General features: G+C 43.1%; 1 protein-coding gene across 1 annotated transcript in view; it reads left to right on the top strand.

The window, feature by feature from the left end:
- Positions 1–14,822: 14,822 nt before the first annotated feature.
- Positions 14,823–18,580, top strand: part of GABRB3 (gamma-aminobutyric acid type A receptor subunit beta3) — a 116,852-nt gene continuing 113,094 nt past the window's right edge. The window contains exons 1-3 of the mRNA XM_063340062.1: positions 14,823–15,038; positions 15,242–15,333; positions 15,492–15,559. Of these exons, the coding sequence (XP_063196132.1) occupies positions 14,959–15,038; positions 15,242–15,333; positions 15,492–15,559 (240 nt within the window). The 5' untranslated portion in view covers positions 14,823–14,958. The remainder of the gene's footprint in view (positions 15,039–15,241; positions 15,334–15,491; positions 15,560–18,580) is intronic.

The raw sequence follows: 18,580 nt of genomic DNA, 5'->3' as shown, positions 1-18,580 counted from the left end.
GGCTCTTAAATTCAAGTTTCCTGACACACTGTGGGCTGACAGCCTTTGAATTTATAAAGACTTCCTATCTAAACAACCGAAAGAGCTAAAGATCATTTAGAATAATTATTTTGATCTGTACTTACAAAGCAGTAGCAACCTATGAGAAAGTACTACCACGTACACATGCAGGTGATTACTTCATCTGATCATACATGTTTTCATCATCTTAAAATTGTTGTTCCGTGCACAATTTGGAGACTAGTTTTGTCTGTGCTGGTGGGCAGCTGGGGGGTGTCTGTCAGGGGGATTCAGAGAAACATAGAGACATAGAGTCATAGAATGGTTTGTGTTGGAAGGGACCTTAAGGATCATCTAGTTGCCACCCCCCTGCCATGGGCAGGGACACCTCCCACTAGACCAGGCTGCTCAAAGCCCCATCCAGCCTGGCCTTGAACACTTCCAGGGATGGGGCATCCACAGCTTCTCTGGGCAACCTGTTCCAGTGTCTCACCACCCTCACAGGAAAGAATTTCTTCCTAATATCCAATCTAAATCTACCCTCCTTCAGTTTGAAACTATTACCCCTCCTTCTATCATTACACTCCCTGATAAAGATTCCTAATGCTATTTTAGGTACTTGTGTGTAGCAATATATACACTCACAATGAGGTTTAGAATGGATCAAGAAATTATTCTCCTCATATTTTTTCAAATAACTGAAATACTTGAGTATTTCATGGAAATGCCTTCTCTCCACTTTTTTTCCCCTGAATATTATTTTTAAACAAAATAAAAGAAAGTATTTTTCTGTTTTCTGCGGGTGCTTACAAAACCCAAGCAACGATCCAGAGAAACCCTAACTTCTTTGGAGACCAAGGGCACTTTAAATTTTGCAGTAAAAGTACCTGAGGGGTACCTAATGGGCCTTGTCAAATAGATGTGCTCATTGGCGTGGCTATTTTACACAACAGCACTGAGTTTGTCACCGAGCATGTTAGCGACACCTACTTCATTCAAAACTGTCATAATGTTGGGTCAATGTGACCTCTGCATTTTGTAATGCGGGTCATCGAGTCAACATACACAGTGCCCTCCAGGATGCCAGGATGAGAACTCAAGGCTCCCTTCTGCCTCCCGTGTAACTTTGCATGGAAAATCTGAATCCCTCTGTGGGGAGCTGGCCTTCTCAGCCACAAGCCTTTCAGAAGTGGTGTCAACTATTCTTCCTGAATTAATTTTTATTTTACCCAGACTATTAACTTTCATTCTGAAAATGAAAAAAATACGTAAAAGAATAAAAAGAAATTAAAGAGGCTGAGAGAGTGGGCTTCGTTCTAAGTAGTAATTTCTGCTGCCACCAAAATTGAAATGCACTCCAATATACCTTAAAGATGCACAATCCTTGTACCAAGAAGTAGACCTCATGTCTTTTATAACACGGATACACTTGTCGAACGTATAATCTGGACTGTGAAAGTGTAAAGAGATTCTTTTCTACAGGATTTCATGAGCATTAACTGCACCCGAAAGTTTTCCTTCCTTAAAAAAAATGCCTGTGTTTTATGACAGCACTCCAATAGCTCATGAGGATTAGAAGGGACGCGGGCAAACTTTGTGTCACCCTGGCATGTAGGCAAGTGCTTCAGGGGATGGAAGAACAGAAAATAAAAATACGCAACTGAATGATTTTCTGAAGAACCACTGACTTAAGGAACGAGAAGCAAAACCTGCCGTTTATTTGTGGAGAATATAATAACAAAAACAACAGGACAGTTTAAGATGTGAAAATTATTTCAGTGCTGGACCACAGTAAACCACACACATGTATTTCTGATCGCATTGAGCGTAAAAATTCCCATAATGAATCACGCCAAAGTTGCATGTGGTTTGCTGTCTAGTTTGCTGCCTCTGACGATGGGCACGTAATTTGGAAGGAGCATAAAAAAACAGGCCAGATAAAAAGTAAAGTCATTCTTCCCCAGGTATAACCTTTCAGTTTCAAGCAGCCTGAGGTTTATGGACTTCCTAAGCCAGAGGGTGCATTCACAGCATTGATTTTAATACCCATTGATGGAGCAACTTTTCATGCATTTGTCTAATGGCTTTTTGAGCCCATTTATAACTGTGGCCTCCACAGCTTCCTCTGGCAAGAAGCTCCACAATTTAATTATGCATTGTGTGAAAAAGGACTTCATATTGCTTGCTTTAAACCGACCGCCTGATCATCTGATTGCTCCTTTGTTTTTTATGGTATGAGCAATAACAAATATTCATTTATGCAGTCTGTGACTTCATATACATCTATCATATCTCTCCTCCCCCATCTGCTTTCCAGACTTCAGAATCTTAACCTAAGTCTCTTTCTTCCTACCAATGCCATTTTATACCTCTAATCATCCCTGTAGCCCTTTCCTATACCTTTATCTAGCTCTCAAGCTCTTTGAGATGGAAGACACCTGCATGAAGTTTAGAGGATGTGGGTAGACCACAGATTTCAAAATACTGTACCGATCCTGTTTTGTTCTATTAATTCCCTGATTGTTCTTAGCGCTTGTTAATCTTTTTGACCTCTGCTAAGCATGGAACTGAGACCTTCACTGAACTATCTGCAGTGACTTTGAGATCTTTACTGTAAGGATCACGGCAAATTTATGCACCTCTGTTGAGTGTAATTTTTATATTTGGAAAGAGAATGCCTTAAAAAGAAAAGGAAAAGAAATTCTCTGGACTAAAATAATGGTATAGAACTTATTGGATCTGAACTAGAACTAGACACCTTCAAGAATATCAGTGATTTAAAACGTGAGTAAACAGGTGGCTATGTCTTGACATATTCTCACTTCATCCTTCCGACCTTGCTCTTAAATGCCAGCGAACGGGTGTTCAGACTCGCAGATTCACGGGCATGTTTCTGAGCAAAGCTAAACTTCCCAGCTCTGGCTGATGTCAAAAGGAGTCAAGACTGGCTAACCCTCATAGAATTGGACCTGAAAAGTATTGTTCTGGTAACCGTTTATACTATGTGACATTGTCACTTCCATACTCTTTGTAGAGCTTGATGCTGGGAAAAATGAATTTCTAGAGAGGTTATGAAAGATCGAGGATGCTATAATGTCATCATAATTACATGTAACTTGGGCATCGGCATTACATAAAAGCATATTGAATGCTTACTTAACATAACATTTGAATAAATCATGTTTAAAATCATGTTCACTGAAACATTTATTTCAGCTCGAGCGACATAGTTTAAGCGTCTCATACATAAACATTTTTGGCATTATTTATGAAAACTTGGCTTGCATCCACTTAATTTATACTTTAAAAAATAAGAGATAGCTATGTGAATCTTATAGCAGAAACCTCCATCGTCTGCTGCTTACTGAGGTTTCAGCAGATCTACAATGGTAATTCAATAACTGTGTCTATAATATCCTGTGAGTTTTAAACACAGTTTCCCATTTTTGCATTTGGCATTTTGCTCTGTACTTTCTTGCTTTTCTTGATAGGCTTCTAGGTACTAAAAATAATTCGTTAGTGCCTATCATGCTGTGTGACAATGATGCCCTTGAACGCCTAACCTGGTTAGCACAGGTTGAACCTCCTAGGAAAAGGGAAAATGAATTTTACTGACTCATTGGTGAGGGTGCCTCACTGTTTCTGAAGGTTCTGGAGGTAGGGTTTGCAAGGTGGGTTGAGTAATCTTGAGGTAGAAGCCCAGAAGCAGGTGTTCCAGGGAGGATGAGTTAACACTGAGGTTTTGCATCTAGCTGTTAAACCAATAGTTATTGTGCCAAAGCCACCTAGTACGGGCTTGATTTGGTCTCTGTTGTGTACGCTGGGTGAATCAAAAAAAGTATTTTCTTCACTTCAAAATGAAAAAGGTTCAAATGTAACAAGGTGTGCATTCTTCAAGCCTGTGAAGAAGGAGTTTAGTATCACGTTTGTTTTCCTTCCTGTTTGTAAATGGCTTGTGAGTTCTTTCCAGAGTAGAAAAATAATTTTTTCTTAATAGTGGCATTCCATGTTCAGATACTTTCAAAATCTGAAGCTGAAATATCTTACTTTCTTGTTGTTAGCATTATCTTCCAAGCTATAAATATTAGCCTTTGTATCTATATTTTCATGCTGAATCATTTTGTTAGATACAAAACATCAAGAGTACTCGTTAAGCATTCTGTGATTCACGAGCACTGCTTCGTGTCCTGGCCTTAATCCAGAAAGGGCTATCACATTTCACTCTCCTAAAGACTGTTTTCAAATGAGTATGATATTTAACTTAATTTCTGCTTTTACATGACCTTGTAGGATTTGAAGGTGTGACAAAAAGTGATGATCGTTGTTTAAAATTTAACTTACATTTAGTTAAAAGACTCCAGCAATTCCAGAAATATAGTACTAACTCAGCAGCTTTCCTGTTTCTTTGCTGTCCACTTACCTTTAACGGGGATATTCTAAAGACATATAAGACGTCTTGGTCTGATATGCTTTTGGAGGGCAATATGCTCAGTGTATTGAAACAGATCTAGCCTTCCTTCCCTTCAAATCACCATGGGTGGGATTTATCTTATACCATAGTATATACCCCAAAGTCAGACATCTAGCTAGGTATAGGCTATGTTCACAGTTAGTAGGTACTTCTGGAGGGTGATTCATCCACCTTATTTTAGCCTTTTTCGGCCTTTGGAGTGTCTTTCAGTCTTTGGACTTTCCCCCCTGTACTGTTAACGTAGCCTATGGTAACTGGCTCAGACTTACACATTTAATTTCTGATGCTTACATCAGCAAGGAGGAATCCCAACCAGAGACATTCTGAGTCGCGGTACCATCCAGAAATTGTGCAGGCTTTAAAACAAGCACACAAAGGTCTTATTTTGCAGTTCAGAAAAGTCCTACCATTCCGGTATAGGTTGCTCATGGCATCTTTTCCTGTATTGTATGGAGTGAGACTTCAAGAGAGCTGGGAGGAGAAAAAAGGGGAAGAGACAAGTTACTATTTTTGTTACTTTAATAATCCTAAATGCAAAACATTAGCTCTCTCTAGCAACAAAAACTCCACCAGCAGCAATACGGAAACCATATGCCCTCCATTTGATTTACCATCAACGACTGCCTGGCTGCACACAGAGCCTCTCTGCTTAATAGTGGCTCTAGGCAAGTGCATGTACAATATTCAAAGCAGTTTTGTTCTTTTATTAAAGTTGTGATAAGGATGCAAAGCATTTTAATGGGAATAATCAATTATATAATGATATTCATATACAACAAAGTGCTTTTAATATAAGTACTTTTAATGTGGCGCTTTTGTGACGGGGGAATTACTTTTGTAATACTTTCCGAAGCATGTCTTCCCTTGGTGCCAGGCAGACAGAAACAGTAGGAGACTTCTGTAAGAGATGAACTCCATTTACTCATCGTTCACAAGAAGGCATTTTTCAATGCAGGGACCAAAGGATTTTACCACTCCGCTGAATACGAGAATTTCAGCATCAAGATGTGTGTACATTTTTATAAGAGAAGAAAAAAACGGAGTGCATTATCATGCACTGAATAAAACCCCATTGTGAAACTTCCACATTTAAAAGATGAAATTTGATTCTTTTCCTGTTTCATTTGCCTAATTGTTTTCCTGATCTCCCTTTGCTGTTATCATCTCTCTCCCAAAAAAACAAGCTAAGTTAATTCTATCCTGCCATTGGCATTTTTGCTGATGGATGTCAAAAGTTATAAACACAAGGTGGCCATACAAGATGTTTTGAAAATTTTAATAAATATATTAACAGAAACTGTTAGTATATGCAAGTTTCTTTATACCTTATAGGTATGGATATATTTAGGTAAGGGGTTTGAAAACAGACACTTATTCCCCCTATATTGTACGTGTTCATGTAGAAGTGGTGCCCTCTTCCACCCATAGCTAATTTGCTATAAAACCCATGCCAGTTGTCATGGTTACAGGGTGAGCTGTGTCTGTCTCTCAGGTGTCATTGGCTGTATTTGGGAGCATAGTCCTAAAGGAAGACGTAGGCTGAGCATGGTCCCCGACTCTCTATATCCAGCCTCTGCAAACGTAGAGTGCTTGCTCCTATACCTTGCAGCAAGTGGCCACGTGCACTTCAGGGAAGAGCCCAGCCATCTTCTCGTCTCAATATTGACCGTGTGACTGCCAAGATGAGATATGTGACTATCAGCAGGGGATACATTTGGGTCAGTGCTGAGGCTTTAGATGTCCCTTCTCTGTTCTTCCTCCCTTTCTCTCTCCTTTGCTGAGCTCAAGAATTTATCTCAAGCCTATACCGAGGCACGGTGGACCAGACACCTAATAACCGTGGACACTAGACAAAACTGTACTTAGAACATCAATCAAACCACAAAATAGCATGCTCAGGCATGGTTGCAGGCATGCAATACTATGGTCTTTAAACCCAGAGCAATGTGGCTTGTGAATCCTGATGCCTAAAACTATCAAAAGAACGTAAGCTATTGTGAAGTTTGGAGTTGGATTCATCTGAAGATTAGGTGTAGGTGTCTACATGAGAACTGGATGTTCCCATTATGTCAACAGAGATCTATTCAACTCAGTTAATGGAGCCTATGTATAGAAAGCTGGGGATCCTTCTCTTGGGCGGAATCTGACCTGAGAGGCTCGGCCCAGTTCCCGTACACAAGCACCCTGAGCCATTGGGATGCTCCTAGGAATCCCCCTTGGACTCCAGTAACTTCTCCAGTAGAGCGTGGGTATCAGCATAAGTCCTGTGTTGTAACTGACAGCTCTATGCACTGTCTCTAGTAACTCAGGGCATCTTAAATGGAGTAGATGGTGGCATCTAACCTTTGCCCTACCCAGCCCTACCAGTTCTGTTCTAGATGACTATCTCAAGGGGATACAAGACATGAGAAAGGCCTCACGTCTCCCTACCCAGTGCACAAGGGAGTGGGGCATTCACAATACTCAGCTGTTAACATCCTTTAGCCAGTGCATATTTAATATAAAACGCATAATCCCTCCAGGAACAGGGACCAAACCCAGGATGGATCTACCTTTCCCATGTAAGTGGACCTTAATGCATTCAAACTCGGGATCATTTACCCCATGCTTTTAGTTGCTTCTCTTTAACTTCTCTAAGCAGACAGGTGAAGTAATGCACAGAGACGTAAATCAGATTGTAAGATACAAATCAATACTTATTATGGAGAGCCCCTTACATTCATCACGCCTTCTCAGAAACTACTTGGCTAAAACTTATATTCTATTGCAGATTCCAGCAAAGCCAACACATTTCGGACAACATCTCCTCTTGCTCTCTCTTAAATCAGTAGCACTATTTCAGAAGAGTCCTTTGTTCCCACATGTCCTGAAACAGTACAACGAAAACATTCAGGGAAAAGATCTCTTTTTTCTAGTTAAAAAATGCAAAATGTATTCTGCAAAGTGATAAGTATTTCCATTGAAAAAGCTCAAAAATATAGACTTAAGCTTCAAGTTTTCAATATGCCTTTTTTATATGAACTTCAATGTTTAAACACATAAAAATATATAAAACATCAGAGATAAAGTATTTAATTTTACATTGAATACAATGCATTAAACTACAATGTAATTTTTTAGTTTGGCTTATAAAAAAATAACGAAATAACTGAATTGCATAATGTTCCTCTGGATCAATTTGAAACCTTTCCTGAAAATTATTCACATAGCTCTATCAAAACCGTATTGTTGCATTGTGTTTTTCACAAAAGCAGTGACTATTTTTTTCCTGTTTCATTTCTTGGCAACACAGTCATGGACCTATAATTAAAAACTCACTTAGACAACTTCCAAAAGATTATTACAATCTTGTCATGTCAGGGTTTGAACAAGTCAATTTATAGATTTTTTTTTTCCCCCATCCCTAGATTCTACAATGATGGTCTGAAAACCATCAGGGCCCTAAACTACATTTTGTTTTGGCAACGTACACAGGGCATGCAAATGATATTCTCTCTTTCTCTCTTTTTAGGAATGCAGTTGAAGAAAACAAAAAACTATATGCCATTTATGACACAAGGTGAGTAACAAAAGCTATTTTAAAAACGTGATTATTACCTGTAAATGGAATGTTAACCCTTTAAAATGTTAAACAATATTAAAATTTATTATTTTTTTTCCTGACGCATAAAGTAATCTTTAAATTGAAGCACAATGTCAACTATTTTAGATTATCATACACAAAATTCTGTATCTACCTAATAATGATTCCCCTTTGTATATAGTGATTTCCCTTTATATACAGTCCATATGACAAAGAAATGCAGTTGCACAGCCAGCTTAATTTATATGTTATTCCACAGATGGAATATGGCCCACGATCCTGATCTGTGTAATATGATCTTAACCATGGCTGCTTCTGATGCCAGTGTTTGGGGAACAAGAGCGAAGGGCTAGCTGGCACAGCCTTGGGAAAAGGGGATGCATTAAAAAAGACTAAGAGGCACTTTCACCAGCAGAGCGCTATGTCTTGGCAGTGCACGGCTGTGGATACAGCCTCTGTATAAACACACCTCCACACTCTGAAGCATTTCCTTTCCCCTCATCCTTCATGGGCTGTTTCCTGTTAAGGGCACTCCTTAGCACAAGTAAAAAACGTCCTCAAAGGATAAGAGGAAGACATACATCAGGCTTTCACTTTATTCTACCCATAGCTTTTTCTTTGTTACCCTGGATTATCGCTTCCGGAATTCTTCTTAATCTTAGCAAATCAGGATTGATGCCAAATCATTTCACTGCACTTCCCTCTCATTGCTTATGCTGTTTTATGTGTGGTGTTTGCATGCATAAATGGCTTGCTTCCCCCCCCCCCATTGTTTATTCTTTGTCTTTCTACTTTTCCATTGTTAAAATTCAAAGGGACATTTGGATGAAAATGTTAGGAACCGGCATCTCCTGGTGTTTTAGGTAGTCCTTATACAGACCCATCAGTTAGGATCCTGACTTGATCTTCCTTTAAATATACATCATACTAAATATAAGCAATCAATTCAAAAAACTTGCACTTGTCTTCTTCATTCCGTATAATCTCCCGCACAATGAGGCTTGGGTCTTGACTTGGAATTCTGGCTGCTGTAGTAAAAAATTGCATAAACAATAATTGTCACAAATGAGATTCATAAAGTTATTGATAAATATGAGAACACAAAGAAATGGGCTACATGATTCTATTTTTATCTAACCTTAAAGAAAAAAGGTAACTGCTGCATACTGTTTTGTTAAGAATAATGTGCTCTTTATAAAGGGATTTAGATGAAAACACTCAAGTAGAAACTCTTAACAAAGAAGTCCTATGTAAAATAGCTCTTCTTTAACTGCAGTTACAGTAAAAAAAAAAAAAATCGGAACTCAGTTGTTTATCTGTTTTTCCAAACACAGACTGTGTTTTCATCAGGACAGAGACTTAAAGAATAGTACTTCTAAAGCACCACAGGCTTCTCTAATGCATTAATGTTATTTCAGTACATAATCATTAATCTTTATGATGAAAAAATGTGAGTTATAAAGAGCCTTGATTATTTCTTCCTCTGCCAAAGTGTCAATGGATTTTTATTTTGATGTGCCTGACTCATTGTGTGCATAATCCAGAGGTTTTGCCGCATAAGGAATGGAATATTGCAGGAATACTCTTTAAAATTCAGTCAGATAATGCAAATTTTTGTTCTATTTTCTTGAATATGAAGAAAAATAACCATCTGAAAATTAAACAACAGTTCAAAACAATTTGGGTCAAGCCTCTTATTAAAGGCAAATTTGTCCCCATTACTCATATTGATTAATACCTTATTCTTTATGTGGCCCACTGAAACATTCAGATCTCCACTACATCAGAACTGTTGACAGGACAATATTAATATTTCTGTATAATTAAGTGAAAACCAGCAAATTATGCAACCAAAGCAAATGGATTCATGCAATGCTGTTTGCAATCTGCCTGACAGAAATGGGGACAATGAGTATAAACTCATTGTCAGTTATAAGCTCAGCATAAACTGTTGAGTATTACTCAACATCAGAAAATAATACATGCGATTCCTGATAAATATACATAGTAGATAAATATAATATTTTTTTCCTCACATAGTATGTCCAACAACCACTGCTCATTATCTGAACAAGCAAAACACAGTGTATGAAACTGTAAGAATGCAGAGTATTCTCTAAGCCCTGATGCCACGTATCTACTCTACAGCATCCTCCTGACACTCTGAAACCCTGCTTCTGCTGAGATACTGTAGGACAGAAAGTAAGGAAGTTGACCTTTCTGAAGGAAATATGAAGTGTCTGTTCAATGGTATTTTGGCAAAAATGGTCCTCAACTTCCGATTTCATAAAGCAAAAAAGAAAAAAAAAGAGAGTTGACAATTTTCTTGTGGATTTTTTCCCAGCCGGTTTTATTAATTACACCTTCTCAGCAGGTTAAACCAGCAGTCTATTAAAATTGCTGCAAGGCAGAATAGCTAAGCAGCAGCATGGGTCTCAGCCTAGTAAGATTAATGTCCTGTGTTCCTTAGAAGACACCACTTCAGCTGTAGCAGCAATTCTTCCCACTTTTTTTAGTTTCTGCCTCTCTCTCTTTTGTATCTCTGAACCCTCTGTGATTGCAGTTTGCTCCAGGATAAGACTGGATCTTTGTCAAAACCAGTTAAATGACGGACAAGCCAGAGAGGAAAATGAAAAAGAAAACCTTCTGATAAGTGATTCTGACCTCAGCGTGTAAATTGGGTTATGTTCATTTTGTCAGGTAAACCCTCAGTACCACTTGCCAGCGCAAGAGCTCAGTGATGTATTGCACGGTGTGAGCAAATACTTCTTCCCTGATTCTCAAGCCAGTCCTTTTCCTACAGTCTGGTGACTGATAGTGGTAGTACTGCAAATGCATCAGTTGTGAGCAGACCTGGCCTCTTCTCTAGCCTTCCTGTCATTGCCTCGTCTTCTGTATCTCCATTAGTACTGACAATGATGAAGAAAACTGGAATTTGTTCCAAAATTTTGAGCAGCTCCTCATTCCACTCCCACTGCCTTCAACAATTTCTGTTCTTTAACAAAGGCTGAGGGTGCTCTGTTCCAGCTCCTTCTGACAGGAGATGATGGGCGCATCTACATAGCATTTCAGTGCAGATCAGGACTGTGCCTGTGAAGTGAATCATTTGATCATTCCCACTTACTGTTCTTCGGTTCACATCTCAGAGCAGTTTCAGAGCGCACGAATTCTATTCCTTTCGTACGAAACTAAGGTGGAAAATGCGCCCCAGCAGTGCACTGAATGTGGTCCAACCGCTAATGAACATTTAGTCTACGGGACCAGATTAGAACTTTTCCTAAGAAAAAAAAAAAAACCAAACCCACAATAAAATGGGTGTGGTGTGGATGTCGGCTTGGCAGAAGTATTCTTCCACATGTATTTGCACTGGCCCAAGGACAGTCCTTTTGCTCCTTCACACATAATGCTCGCCTTTGCAGCTTAGACTTATCCATTTTTGAAGCGGCCCTTACCCATATTGGCAATGCTAAGGAAGAAAAGAATATCGCTGTGCTTACCTTATTGAACTAAATTTGATCAGGAGCATAGATCTTAACTGTCCCATGGCCCAGAGGCTGGAACATTCACCAAAGTAGTAGAAAAGGTGACGAATTTTAGTCCCTGAACTACAACATTCGACGTCTCGTCTTTTACAGGGATAATTTTACTGGGACAGAAAGACTGTATGTTGGAAAAAGAGCAAGAGTGAGAATGAGCAATGACGAAGGCACCTAAGGGGAGCTGAGAATCAGGCTCTGTTCCTTACACCACTGAACTTTGATTTATTTTATCCAGCAATTAATTAATGAATTACTAGATTATTTATGAAATAACAGTACTTCACAGATAAGAGACAAACCACTAGGCCACAGAGTCATGTTAACTCTTTTGCTCTCTCCCCTACTTAACAATTTGCTGGAAAGTGGAACATTTCAAACAACCAAAATGAAAACCTTACCCCGGGGTCCTGTAGTCTGGGTTGATCTCAGGAGATACATTCTTGGGATTTTCTTGGATGGAGAATCCAAAGGTTCTGACTGGGTGCTTTGCTTTAGTGAATAAAAGTGCCAAGGCTCCTTCCTGCCACGCCTTGAAATAATGTTTGCTTTTTGAAAGAAGATGTTTAGGAGCCTAATTCCAAGGGAAAAGCCAGGGTGGCAAATTTTGGGGCAGGACAAGGAGTCTATTTCTGTACCCATATTTTTCCTATTGGCCACATTAAATAGCTCCCCAAAAGTCGTTGCTTCCATTATTTCCTTAACTACTCTGCATTATGCAGGGCTTTGCTGGGTCTTACCTCCAGACCGTTGCCACAGAAGCTTTGTTATGAGTCTTCCCTGTGGACAAAACCCAAACTGCCATCTTCACTGTAAATGCTCTATCACTGAGAAGTCAAGATGATTTTTGCCATTCATGAAATTCATCGATCATTTATACCTTTTAATGTCTTTGAGTTACTGCTAAGCCTAATTGAATCCAAAGTCCCAAGGAACAAATGCTCCATAACCCCCTAAGTACTTCTTTGTCCCATCAGTCCCAACCTGGATTATCTTTAAACTACCCACAAGTAAATGGAAACGGTTGCTCTGAAAGATGAAGAAGACAAATACTTAAATGAAGTGATAAAATATGACAGACTCTACAGCACTGTTGATTCATTCCTACCTCAGATGTGTTTCCAAAGTACCAGGATAGCACGTTAATCAGAAATAGTGTTCTCTAAAATATTTTATTTCTGTTATAAAACTGACAGTCTATTTAAGAAAAGTTATTAGTGCTTAAATGTGCTTTTAAACCATGTTAAATTCTTCATAAGAAATATTTTCTTCAGTGTTAATACTTACTTTCAGCACTTAGGGGGAAAGAACTGAGTTGGTACCCTTCCCTAAATTCACTTCCGCTGAAGTCTTTGAAAGAACTAGTCTTCAATACTGCCCATCCATAGTACTGAAAAAACTTCAGGATCCAGGGCTCTCAAATCACTTTTTATATATATATATATATATATTTTTTATATATGTATATATTTGTTATTTGACTTTTCATTTTTGAGCCCTTGAGTCATGTGTGCTTTGTGTCAGAATTCTCAAGCTTTCATCATAAGCATCATGCATTTTTAAATGAAAGCTAAGATTTGGATAAACATCCAAATATTGCAAGACTTAACATGAAATCACAAGATTTGGCAACACTCAGTTTCTCTACATTTTTCCTCATTGTCTATAGGGTTTTATGTTGTTTTTAAAACTGAGCCTGCTCCTTATTTTTTTATTGGCCCTTTATTATTAACTGCAACAGCAACATGGTCAGGATGTACGTTATGGATTGCACTCACCTTTCTTTTCAAGAATTAGTTGAGGAGAGACAGAAAGCCATCCATGCTTTCTCACCTGTACACACCACCACAGCAGCCCTCAAGTGTCCATCCATCCTTTTCCTAGCAGTTTCTCTATGGGAAGAGGATATGTAGAAAGAAAAACAGGTGGTAAGAGAACAAGTGCGAAAAAAAGACATTGCTTTTCTTCCTTGACTAGTGAAATGTTGTGCTCTGTCATGGACCAGTGGCCACTGATTGCAATGTAACCAGAATCAGGAGCTGGCTCAGGGCATGGTAGCGCATGGTGAAGAGCATTGGCATTGAGCTGGAGCTGGCTCTGGAACCAAAGGCAATATAGCCAAGTCAGCGTGCTTCTGTTTCCATGCCAATTAGTCCTGCTGAAAGGACTAATTAACCTGGAAGGAGGTTAACAATAGTAACAACCGCGCTGCCTCCACCCCAACCAATGTTTTATACAAAGCCAGGAGCACCCAGGAGTTCACAGGCAGCACAACAGAGAGACCACAGCTCTCACAGTATGTCCCTTTGGCACCAGCGCAGTTTCCCTCCATTACCATCCCACTTAACAGCCCCGGTTCTATGCGCTTTGGAGCCAATGGAGGCAAAACACGACGATCTAGATGCGTGCTAATGGCACCCTCGCAGGCATGGCTGAGGGGACCCTCAGGCCCAGCGCCTCTATGTGCCCGCCGCACACACCCCTGGCCGCGGCAGGGACCCCCTCTGGCCCTCTGCGGGTCAGGGCCGGGCTCCCAGCCCCGCTCCCTCCCCGGCCTCAGCGGCCTCCCCCCGGGCACGGCTCCCGGGACGGGCCGAGGGGCAGGTGGGCGCCGTCGCCCCGCTCGAGGCAGGGGAGGGCGGCCGGCCTCAGGGCTGAGGCCCGGCGCTCGCCCCTCAGCCCGGCCCGGCGGCAGGCAGCCCCCTCTCACCCGGCTGCAGGGGGGAGTCCCGGCGGGCCGCCGCCCGGATCCCCTCGCCCTCCCGAAGAGAAGGAGCCGGCCGCGGGGAGCCGCGGCTGCCAGGGGGCGACCCCTGCCTCAGGGCTGCTGCCGCGGGGCCGCTGTCGCGGCCGGCGGGGCGGGCGTGCCCCGAGGCGGTGCCCGGGGAACCGCCGCCTCCCGCGGCCGGCCCCGCCGAAGCCCCGCTCCCCACCGCGCCCCTCCTCGGGCTCTCCGCCGGGAGGGACGGCGGCGCCCTCCCTCTCCCCTCCCCTCCCGGCTGGCGGGAAGGCGGCAGGGCGGGCGGGCGGGCGGCGGGGAAACCAGGCGGCCGGGCTCCGGCGGAGGGCGGCTTCCTCCGGGGCTCGGCGGCGTCCGGCCGCGGGGTGGGCGCAGCCGGGTGCGCGGGCAGCTCCCGCGGGCCGGGCAGCGGTGTTTGGGGCAGGGGGTGGGGGATAGTATTTTTTATTTTTTATTTTTTTTTGGGGGGGTGGGAGGGCTGGGGGGGGGGGAGGGAGGGGGAGAAAGACGACGACGACGGGGACTGTCGCCTCCGCCTCTTCCTCAGCGGCAGCCGGGGCAGCCGGATCGCGGCGGCGGCGGCGGCGGCTGCTGCTGCTGCTGCGCGGTGGGAGCGCGGAGCGGAGGGATGTGGGGCTTTGGGGGAGGCAGGATCTTCGGGATCTTCTCCGCTCCCGTCCTGGTGGCCGTGGTCTGCTGCGCCCAGAGGTAGGAGCCAGCGTGCCCCGGCGGCGGCGGCGGCGGCGGGATGCGTTTCGCCAGGGGAACAAGCTGATGCGCTCCCCCCCCCGCCCCCATCCCCGTCTCCCCCCCTCCCGCGGTCGCCCCCGGCCCCCCGCACCCCGTCCTCTGCCTCCCCCGCCCGACACCCCCTCCCTCCCCTTCCCCCCCCGTTTCTCTCGCCCCCACAGTGTGAACGATCCCGGCAACATGTCCTTCGTGAAAGAAACTGTGGATAAATTGTTGAAGGGCTACGACATCCGCCTCCGGCCGGATTTCGGAGGTGAGTCGCCCTGACCGGGCTCGCCGCCCGGAGCCCCCTCCTCCCACCGGTTCTCCCCGGGTCTGCCGCCCCTCCCGCACGGCGGAGCCGGCTCCCGCGGCCCCTCTGGCCCGCCAGGTCTCGTAACGGCGGCGGGTGACGGTCTCTTCTGCCCGCAGGTCCGCCCGTCTGCGTGGGGATGAACATCGACATCGCCAGCATCGACATGGTTTCCGAAGTCAACATGGTGAGTAGCCGGGGGAGCCCGGCCGGCGCCGGGGCCGGGGCTGCCGCCCGTTTCCCGTCCCTCCCCTTCTCACGAAGTCGCCGCTGCCAGGGGCAGCCCAGCGGGGCCCCGAGCGCTGCCCTCTCCGCCTGGAAACTTTTATTTTCCCCGCAGACGCGCTTTCCCCGGTGCCCTCCTTTTCCCCTCTCGCTGCCGCGGGTGTGCGTGGCCCGGCCGAGCCCGGGGGTGCCGGGATGCCTGACACCCCCTTTCCTCCTCCTCCTCGTTCACCGCCGGTCGGCACCGGCCGGAGCTCGCTGGGGCTCCGCCGGGCCACAGGCACCTTGCGACGGCCCCTCACAGCCGGCGGGATGCGGAGCGGAGCGGGCTGGCGGCGGCGGTCGGCGGGGGGGTTGCCGGTGTCGGTGTCGGAGGGCCGCGGCTGTCGGCATCCCTCCCGCTGCCGGCGCGGTTCGGGCTTCCCCACAACCCGGCTGGTCGGGGGATAAACTCTGTACATGTGCGAGCGTGTTAATTATTGTCGGGCACGTAGAGCAGGCGCGACTGCCTATGGGCTTCGGAGGGATTGTAATTTGGCTTGGCAAAGCGATGCTGCTGAGGGGCTGTCGGGGCCACCGAGGAAAAGGCAGGTGTTTGGTGTGTTTCTGCGGTTCGGTCTCCGGGTCTGTGCAGTTTGGTGGTTTGGGGTTGGACGGCAGAATTGACGTTTCTTGTCCTAATCCTAAATGTGAAGTGGATTTTTCGTGTTTCTGAGCAAATTACTCGTTCCCCCTGTCTCTTGGATTTTTCCTTTTGCAAACCTGAGGTAAATGATCAGCCTACTCTGCAATGCTGTAGTTACATTTGTGGCATTAACAGTAATCTGCACGTTTGGAAGCCCAGCTCTCTCTCAGGAAACGACACTGACACCAGCACTACCCCTCCTTCAATGCACTGGTGCAGTGTTACAAGGTAGCACAGCTTGGCTTTATACATGATCTGTGTGTTTTCACTAATCCTGCCCCTTCTTTCACCCGCTGTACTTGAGATTCTGAGATAGAAACTTTTTGCTCTACTTCCAGTCTTTTAAAAAATGGTTTTAACAGAGATACCTGTTTGCAGTTAAAAGTGGCACCAACGTCTGCCTTTCTACTCATTCAGGAGGGACAAATGAGATAGTTCTTACTTGTAAGATTTTCTTTTAGGCTTCCTGCAAATTCAGGCAGCTGCAGAGACACCTTATATATTCTACAGGCTTTTCTGTACCTGTAGGATTGCTTCCCCAAAAAATGGAAGCTGAGTCTTTGAAGAGTAATTCAAAAGTCTGACTTCACTATCCCCACTGCCACCTTCCGCACCTTTGGCTATGCTCCATACTCAGGGAAGCACCACATTATGCATTAAATTAATATATAACAGTTTACGTATGTGAAGTGCCACATAGGCAATAAATATCAGAGAAAGGCAGGCTGAGACTGGAAAGAAAATGAGAGGATGTGTAGTGCTTTTTGTGTTCCCCCCCACAGCTGTGGGAAAGCCTGTTAGGTTTAAATAACAACTTGTCCAATCTACTGTAGCAGGAGTATAAGGAAAAGTAAGTAATTACACTGCTTGTTGTGCTGCTAGACTGGGTAATTAGATCTTGAATAAGACAAGAGCTCCTCAAGATGATGGGTGTCATCCCTTTCTCCCGGACAGTGAGCCAAGGTATCAATTACTTTAGTTTCTAGCTGGCCCGCAAGTCAGTGCCCGCTGGTACCCATTAATTGCCAGAGCTCTAAAAAAGCGAAGAGGTTTTTTCTGTGCCCTCTCGTGAGGCAATGCAAAGTCTGAAAAATAACAATACAGATCTTGCGACAGAAACAAATACAGGTTTCTGAAGGAAATTGCTAAAGTACTGTTGTTATAAAAAGTGTATTTGCTTCAGGAAAAATGAGCAGAAAGGGCTTCTGGTTGGTGAACACCTTACTTCAACCAAAGTTTCAGCTGATCTTGTTTCTTCTGCCTGTGAAAGAAGTCATCTTTGGCTAAGCATAGCTATATTCAAGTACTGCCTGAGTTGATTGCTTCCACTTGTTTTAGGTAACTTTATACTGTTCTGCAAAGATTCTTGAGTAAATATCAAGAAATGATGAATAAGGATGAACAGAAGGAGCTTTTCAAGATCACTGAAGTATACATTCTGAGATAGTAATTTGGAGGAGGGACAAAAGGTCACAATTAGTTTGAAGACCTGAGCCATAGCTGTTGAACTTCATGTTGGTTACCAACTAAACTTTTAATCTTTGACATAGTCTTTCATTTAATTCCAAGCAGATATTGTGAGCATTGACCTTTAGCCTCATCAACTATTGAAATGTCTTACAAGAATTTCTCTCTATGAACTGTGGTAGTATGGACATTAATTCCTTTGATTTAAATCTAGACATTGTTGTAACCTTTTATAAATTAGCTTGTTAAAATTCATCTCTATATTAAAAATAAAATAACTAGAGAATTAACATTCTTCAATTTTATGAATATAAATAAAAAGTTATTACAGCAAGTTTTATTATACTGCCTTCTAGGCAGCCTGTAATGTAGCTTTCAGTAATATGATGACAAGTCTTTGTAACAAGAATTACAGCTTGTATCATACTCTTTTCTATTCTTAATCAAACTGTAGGCTTATGTATAATATATTCCTCTATGAATCTTCAGTTACGAGATATTCATTTGGCTTTACAGCATTTTAAAAATTTATTTGTGTATTTTTAGTATTTCTGTTGAAAAATATTAAAAATCCTTTGCCCACCCTATATCCAGGCTACCTGTAGCTATTTTTTAGAATAGACTTATTGAATAGTAATTTGCTTCTTCTCAGATTACATGGAACAGTTAAATTTTTTCTTTACTTTTAATGCTGAAATGCTAAGCTGTATCAGGAGGAATGATGCAAGTATCAGGACTGCACAGCATCAAGTTGTTTTACTGAAATCTTTTAAATAAGCAGTTTCTATTTGATCTCATAACATCTCGAAAATACTGAGTAGCATTATTGAA

Source organism: Chroicocephalus ridibundus, chromosome 1 (genome assembly GCF_963924245.1).
Source record: "Chroicocephalus ridibundus chromosome 1, bChrRid1.1, whole genome shotgun sequence".
In the NCBI taxonomy this organism is placed as follows: Eukaryota; Metazoa; Chordata; class Aves; order Charadriiformes; family Laridae; genus Chroicocephalus; species Chroicocephalus ridibundus.
Note: the sequence above shows the minus strand (reverse complement) of the source record. Positions and strands in the feature narration are given on the sequence as shown.